A 7,796-nucleotide genomic window follows, 5' to 3' on the forward strand; every position below is an offset into this window, starting at 1 on the left:
TTCATCACCATAGCATGTCTAGATCATGAGATATCAAAACCGGAAGTTCAGCTGCAGTACCATAACAAGCCGCTAGGGGGTCCAAAATCTAATCACTTTGAGGTCTCATCAAGATCTACCTACCTACCAAGTATCAAGACAATCCATCAAGGCCTTCTTAAGTTATAGTGTTGACAGACAGACAGACAGACACACACACACACACACACACACATACACGAACGCCCCTGAAAACATAACCTTCTTGGCGAAGGTAAAAAATGACAACATTTATATTGAATGTACAAATCAACAAATTCCAACACCACTTGTTGTTGTTTTTCTTATAGAGTTAAAGGAAACTTTAGGATGCCTTTAAGAGTTGTAGCACCTGAATAAACTTTTTATTCTCTCCGATGTTTTCTTTCTTAATCGCCAACTAAACACTTTACAATGCTTTGCATGTCTTATTTACAGAAGGGTATTTTCTCTTAAAAGTCGATCTAAAACCCGTCACCAAACGTAAAAAGAGATGGCTCGTTCACGGAATTAACTTCCTGAGACAGACAAAAAAAGCTCTAAGAAATATCTATATATATTGACTTACAGTCTGTACACTAGTCTATCTACACAGCAGTGAATAGAAGTAAAGCTTTTTTAAAAATTCAATAGTGGCCTGCACTTATTCTAAGCTGTACATTTACATTTTCCTACTTGTTTGGTATATTGCATTATATCTTTGGGGGGTTACCGAAAAATGATTGTCTTTTCACAATTTTTTATAATTTCATAATCTTAAAAAAGTTCTCTCCTTTTTTTTGGCACTTAGCGTAGCGGGTATCTCTAGCCTCAACACTTGTCGTAGTGGTTCCTTAATTTCTTAAGTTGTTTAAGCACCAACATCTTTTCAACGACAAAAACTTTCCACAGTATAAAAGCTTTTTGACATCAAGCATCTTGTATAGAGGCATCGACAGAGACAGCAACAAAACAGTCCAACTGAAACTTTCAGTTTACCGACAATAACCTAAAACGGTGTCTGCTAAAAAAAGGCAAGTAGACAATTTTTGTAATGGGCATAACAATGGCATTCAACAATGGAGTCCTATTTTTAAAACGAATATGAATATATATATAATATTTATATATGTATATAGATAATATATAAAAGATTGCTTTATGTTTACATGTGTCTTTTCATGTGCAGGGTGAGGTGGTCTGAACGGGAGAAGGAGCGGTCGCATAGCTGGCACTGGAACGGGCGGACGCCGGTGTGTTTACGGTAGTGTCGCGTCAGTTCGTCCGAGCGGGCGAACTTCCAGCCGCAGCCCTCCCAGTTGCAGTGGTATGGCTTCTCACCTGAGGAAACAAAACAAGAAATTCAAGTTTAACTCAGGAATCACCATAGAGGAAGAATTCTAGTCATGACAAGCTTCTGATATTGAACCGCCTTGCTAGCTTGAATTCTATTACGTAACAAAATTACCCATGGTTAGACAGACAACTATGCTTGAAATTAAAATCGTGTTTGGAAATGTATCGTACAAGGTGTTACATTTTAACAATTGTTACATTCTACAAAGAAAACTTTCACGATGAAGTGTATGTTAACAAATAAAGGGATTCAATTCAAGTCAACTACTTCAATATGTGGTTGTAATGTACCGCGGAATGTAAACTATGCACCACCCACGCACTGCGAGTAAGAAATGTGTGTCGGCTTACCTGTGTGTGTTCTCGTGTGCGCCTTGAGGTGGGAGGACTTGGTGTAGACCTTCCCGCAGCCCGGGTACTGGCAAGTGTGCGTGGGTTTCTGTCCGTTGTTCTTGGCCCACCGTCTCCGCTGTCTCTTGGGCTTCTCTTCGGGGGTTACGACGGAGGCGCAGGTCTTACCGCCGCCGAGCAGGTCGACTAGCGGGGAGGAGGGCGGCGTGATGACCATGTTGTGCATGTTGTGCATGGTCTGAGACATCGGGTGTCCGTTCTTGTCTACTCCTTGTCTTCCGTACGACGCCGGGAAGTTGATGACGCCCCAGGCCTTGTTGGCCGTGGCGTTGCTCGGCGTTGGGTGGCGCTGCGCCCCGAAGGAGGCCAGCTCGCCTTCCGGTGTGGTGGGCGGGGACATGTTCTGGTGCTGGTAGGAGGCCGCCTGACGACCTTGTCGCGTGCTGGCGATTTTACTCAGTTCCTGTAGCTCCTTGAGCTTCTGTAGTTGGGAGAGGGGCAAGAGCTTGGGCCTCTGGCCTTGCTGCTGCGACTGAGTGAAGTAGTTGACTGGGAGCATCCCCTCGGTCTTGGGCACTGCCGCGGAAGTGTTGTTGTAAGCCTGCGACGTCGGGATGTGTTGTTGCTGGTGTCCCTGCGCCGTCGAAAACGCGCCCGGGAAGTTGTGTGAATACCACGTCGCGTTGGGGTAGCTGTTCTGCGTACCCTGTGGCACTCCGGCGTTTAGGATGAAGTCGAAATCCAAGAGTTCGCTGAGATCCTGCGGTATCCCGCTGGTCTTCTGCTCGGTGAAGGCGGTGTTTGTGTTGGGGATGTGCTGGGGAGGGTTGGGCACCACTGACGCGGGGGAAGCGCCGCCTGCCCCCATGTCTTGTCCCTCCATGTCGCAACTGTTCAGCGCTTTCTGGATCAGATCTGTGGTCTCGGTGAGTTGACTGGTCTGGTCGTTGAAAATCTCCTCCAGGACGCTGTTGAATGCCGTCTGCAGAACGTTCCGCTTCATGTTCTCGTGGGCCGGCGGGAGGTTCGACGGCATGAAGGGCTCGGGCGCGGCGACGCTTCCACCCGCCGATGAGATCCCGGAATCGCTGGCGGCGTCGCTCTCCAACTTGGCGGACTGCGGCGAGGCCGGCGATCCCGCGTCGGTAGACTCTCTCCTCAGCCTCTCGCAGGCCACCGTCTCGTCGTCCGCCTCTCTCTTGATCTTCAACATGACTTCACACCTGTACTCTCCACCGGTCACGCCCAGCTCTGTCTCGGGGTCGCTCCAACCGTCCTCCGACAGCCCTCCGCTCGGCGACGCGCTGCTCACACCAGACTTGTACAACGGGCTCTCAAATGGCGGGACGTCCTCGTACAACAGACTGTCCATATCCAGCCACACCTGCGACGGAAAAACGAGTCAGGTCAGGTCTGAGCAAAAAGGTGTAAGATACACTGTTGTTGTGAGGCTCCGCTCAGACTACGTGCTCTCGCTACCCCGCTGGTCTACACAATGGACTAATATATGACAGGAGGAGCCGTTTGTTTAGCGGTGAATGGGACGGCTCACCGTCATCAAAAGGTGTGCTGCTGCGTCAGTACAGGGGAGCGGGAGAACGCACAAATTCCTCCGTAATTATCCCCACTTCTCTTTTCAGTAAATAACACGCTTCACTGCGCACACACTATTGTCTCTGTCCGCCGGACTAGCGAACATCCGAGCGCCTGCGCAGTGCTAACAACAAGTGTTGTTTTTATCCGTGTAGCGCTCGGAGTTGTCTAGTGACCTGTGAAAGGACAATCATTGTCTCCTCGTCAATTTGACTTGTCTACCAGCAGGTTACCTGCGAGCATTTGCATAAAACCTGTACAAGTATCCTTGTCCTGCCGTACCGAGGACAAACTAATCTTTTAAAACGTGGCCAAAACACGTGCAAATGTCGAATAAAAACCTAAAATTGACCGTTTTGTCCTGATGTTTTTATAGTTATTAAGTTACACCGCGCATTGCTGAAGACGAGTCGCAATGTCTAGGAATTTACCATCTTTTGTTTGTTTTTTCTACGGTGACAAGATGTCGATACGATCTCTGCATGCTCGCGAGCGTCACTCTCTTAAAAACTAACCTCCATAGCATGCCAAAAACTGGGGGTTTGGGGGGTCTTCATGGGAGCTTTTATGGGCATTTTCTGATTGCATATAGACCACATAGCCGGCCTGGTTGAATTACCCCCGTTTTTAGAACTGAGCTGATCAGAAAACAGGCGAAGACCACCAAACCCCCAGCCTGCTACGGAGGCTACTTCAGAACAGCGCGGACGAGATGTCCCCGAGTACCGCTAAGTTTACAGTGCGCTGCGCGGGTCGCTACACATGACAGGGCACTCCCCGGCGGGAAGAGGGCTCTCGTACGCGTGCTTGGCGGTACGAATCGTCTTCCTTTCCGGGCTCACCTGTCGCTAGAGTGGGGTTAAACCAACACTCCAACACCGCGAGATACAACTCTGACGTCAGGCGACCGACGACAAGAAAAGAAAAGCGCGGAGTCAGCTAAAGATGTAAACTAAACGGAATGACTTCTAAATCCTGTCAGCGAAAAAATCATTTTGACATTCGGCTGTGAATGGTATAATTTCCTGTAAAATACAATTACTAGCATTACCTCATTTTCCTAATTCACAGGTACCTTACGATAGGAGCAAATTGTCTATTTGTTCTTCGTATCGTACCAAGTGTTGTTTCATCGACCTTGCGTTTGCTTGAATTGTAGTTTTCACCTTGAAAGCTAGGCTTATATTCTCACCAAGCAGAAGCTGTGGGGGAATGATCGTTAGCTTTTTATATATGGACGTTTACTTTTTTTTGTCGTTGGCTGGCGACCTTCTCTGGCTAATGGATACTGCCTGGACAATTTGATTCTGTCTTTTTGCCTCTGAAAGGGATCTGCTTTGAGATTAAGGCTTATAAACCCTGCACACAGTGGGCAAAAACAAGTGGATTTGTTGTAAAAGTACCGACTTGCCAGGAGGGTTATAAAACTACGGCAATTCAAGATAAGAGACTACAGTATAGGCCTCATAACCTGGTATAAATCAGGGCCATTATGTTCTGGACGTCATTTTGACCGGAGTTCGAAAAACATCGAAAAAAAACGCCCCTTTGCAAAAGTCAGACAACAAACTTTTATAGTTTACAAGATAATAAAAAGCGGACCTTTTAATTGTACACTAGTTTTTTTATTTATTTTTCTTTCATTTTGTACTTTCAAGCCGATTGCTTCACTACTGGATGTTTATGTTTTTTCGTATTTTTTCAGGTGGAAGATTTCGTAAAAAAATCGAACTCGCGTTGAAAAAAAAGTCAGTATACGTACGTGCGACCTTCTCGAAAAGACATGCATGTTCTAATGACTCTTAGCGCCTTGGCACAGTTAGTGTGACAAATACACGGATAATAAACAAAAAACAGAGGAGGGGGAGCTATCAGCAGGACAGTATGCGAAGCAATTAAAAGACTGCCACAATCCGTTTTCTGTTAATCAAATTGCCCATGTTATTGTTCTCTCTCGAAAAGAAAAGCTACGTTTATATTCGTCGTTTACGCTCGGGTTTTTGAAACTTTTAAGCTTTTTCGTTGACGTAACTTCAGCATGGAGAAAAAAATTTAGTAACATGTGCAGTCAATCTGCCAAAAGAGAGGGAAGAAGAATTAATGCCAGATTTCTCGCTACATGTTACGGTTATTTCAGGCACAAGTCTTGCTAAAATAACAGCAAAGTGAATCCAAGTACGTAAATTTGTAAGGCATTTCACGCTGTACTGTGGCAACATGGTAGGGATTTTGTAAAGTTACGCGACTGAAAATAACTCTATTCTAGTGCTATTTTCTGAAAAGCAGCTTAAAAAATGCATGCTTTCACGTTGTTAGTTTCCACTCCAATTTTGAATGATAGCAAGTATATTGCCCTATATCTTATTCAAATATTTCAAAGACTTTTGTAGCGTAGCCCTTTTCTTCAATATCCACACACATCTCTGTTAAATTGATAAAAAAAACTGCAATATATTCCGAAAAATAAACATATTTCTTTGACTATAGAAACCGTATGGAACACCTGTGGATAATCAAAGACAGGTGAACATACTTCCAGCAGACGGGCTCACTTCAGAAATCCTCCAGAGACACTTCATAAATAGGTGAAGATTTGTGCGCCATTCTTTATACTCATTTTGCAATGAAAAAAGTAAAGTAACCCGCGGTAATACATAGACTCCCCATGGGCAAGTAATCTTCATGATTCATCAATTCTGTACGGTAAATAACCACACAGATTCCTAAAATTCCATGAAACGCGACCATTCAATAATAAAAAAAAACACTTCCATAGTAACGACAATGTATGGATATTCAACACTCCAGAAAAAAATATGCTCCTTGTCACAATACGAAGTTTTGATGTGGATCTTTTTTTTTATTTTCCCTTCTTCTTTCTCTAAAATTGACGTAAAAGAACTGATGAGAAAATGCTGAGAAGTGAACAATGACTACTCTCCAAGCAGAGGTTTGTGGGGAATGATCGTTACCTTTTCATATATGGCCGTTTTTTTTGTCGCTACCCCCACCGTCGGTGGCTGGTGACCTTCTCTGGCTAATGGATACTGCCTGGCCAATTTGGTACTGTCTTTTTGCCACCGAGAGGGATCTGCTTGGAGATTAAAGAATGGCTACTAGGACTATACTGTAGGACTGTGTAAGTTAAAACGACTGCCACGCCCCCACACTAGCTAAGGAATGGTATGTCTCTCTCACCACGCTAGTATGATTCAGACTTACTGGATTTTTCCAGAACTGCACGAAAAACAGGTTGACCTTTAAATTTGACACCGATAGATTTCAACAACAGAGGTTCCTCTTCCTCAAGAAATAACCATTTGAGTTTGGTGCAAAAAAAAAAGTCGGAAGGGAGTGCCAACATACCACGAGGTATTAAAAAATCTATAAACCTGTCACCTTAAATTTTGACAAATATAACACCGCGACTGAACGGATATTCAAATCTGTGTCATGCCTATAGAATAATCAATTAACATGGAATATCATACAGAAAGAATTGGGACGGTTAATTTTGGCGTTAAAATGAATTCTACTGTGTTCACAAAATGGCCAGACGTCCATGTCGCAAAACTAGAAGGTTCGCTGTCATATTAACATAGTTAAAGTAGCGTTTGGTGGGTGTCTTAGGGGGCGGTGCAATGATAGTCATCGCAGTGGTAGGGTATAACATGTCATGCCTATGTATTGAACAGTTATCCCCACACAGACTAACTCAGGCATGGAGGAGATAGCTAGCACATGGTCACCCCGTGCCCCGGCCTCGCAACCCCGCATTCCACTACACAAAAGAGGTCAAATGTCAGCCGGTAGACTTACCTGTGTAAAACAGGTACCCCAAAAAATCTACAAACGGAACAGAATAAATATCATTTGGGACTAATCAGTGTTTTAGTAGGGTAGAAGTGTTTCGGAGATAGTTTTTGGCGATGCCATTTTGCTTGCAGCGCCCGAGCTTCAGGTATGAGATTATGAATGGGGACGTGCGACCCTTAAAATGAATCAATGGGAATTCCTTCTTACCTGTTCCAGGTACGACGACCGGTCTTCGAAGCTGTCACTGAAGGTCGGGCTCTCTGCGCCCTCCGAAAACAGGGGATCCATCATAAGCGGCATCTCTGCTGGCCTAACCCTCTTCGCAGACACGGGGGTCGCTGGTTCGATTCCTGCGAGGAGCGGCAAAGAGAGTACAATCCCGTGAAGTGCACTAGAAGAAGCCTCACAAACAAACTCGCGGGCACAGGGGTATTCCACTTTATTCGTCCCCTCTCTCCGCTCCTATTGGTCGCTAAGGTAAATGTTGAGCTTGGCTGCTGGCCAATCGGAAGTCTGGCTCAGGGACGGGTGATTAATATTCATGAGCTCAGCCTGGTCCATATGTATGAGGTCCCTATTGGTGCGTATTTTTAGCACAGTATATAAAGCGCGGCGGGTTTGGCGAGCGGCGTGTCAGTGTCTCTTCGGTCAGCCCGGCGCGAGGAGCTCCCACCGCCTCCGCA

General features: G+C 45.3%; 1 protein-coding gene across 2 annotated transcripts; it reads right to left on the reverse strand.

Annotated features, from left to right (window-relative positions):
* Positions 1-262: 262 nt before the first annotated feature.
* Positions 263-7,534, reverse strand: LOC109486122 (Krueppel-like factor 5). Of its 2 annotated transcripts, none has more exons than XM_019789822.1 (3): positions 7,321-7,534; positions 1,705-3,088; positions 263-1,338 (listed from the first exon to the last, which is right to left on the reverse strand). In XM_019789822.1, exons 1-3 carry the CDS (start codon positions 7,411-7,413, stop codon positions 1,163-1,165), a joined length of 1,653 nt encoding a protein of 550 aa, XP_019645381.1. In that variant the 5' UTR covers positions 7,414-7,534; the 3' UTR covers positions 263-1,162. The 2 variants fall into 2 exon arrangements, with proteins under 2 accessions (XP_019645381.1, XP_019645382.1); XM_019789823.1 differs by lacking the exon at positions 7,321-7,534 and adding an exon at positions 3,257-3,454.
* Between the last annotated feature and the right edge of the window lie 262 nt (positions 7,535-7,796).

Source organism: Branchiostoma belcheri, unplaced genomic scaffold, assembly GCF_001625305.1.
Source record: "Branchiostoma belcheri isolate BF01 breed outbred unplaced genomic scaffold, Haploidv18h27 scaffold8, whole genome shotgun sequence".
Lineage (NCBI taxonomy): Eukaryota > Metazoa > Chordata > Leptocardii > Amphioxiformes > Branchiostomatidae > Branchiostoma > Branchiostoma belcheri.

Bases quoted from the DNA above. Each gene is read 5' to 3' on its own strand.
- LOC109486122 (XM_019789822.1), bottom strand. From the start codon at position 7,413: ATGCCGCTTATGATGGATCCCCTGTTTTCGGAGGGCGCAGAGAGCCCG. The intron at 3,089-7,320 runs GTAAGAAGGAAT...TTTCCGTCGCAG, and splicing joins GGTCGTCGTACCTGGAACAG to GTGTGGCTGGATATGGACAG. The intron at 1,339-1,704 runs GTAAGCCGACAC...TTGTTTCCTCAG, and splicing joins GCACACGAGAACACACACAG to GTGAGAAGCCATACCACTGC.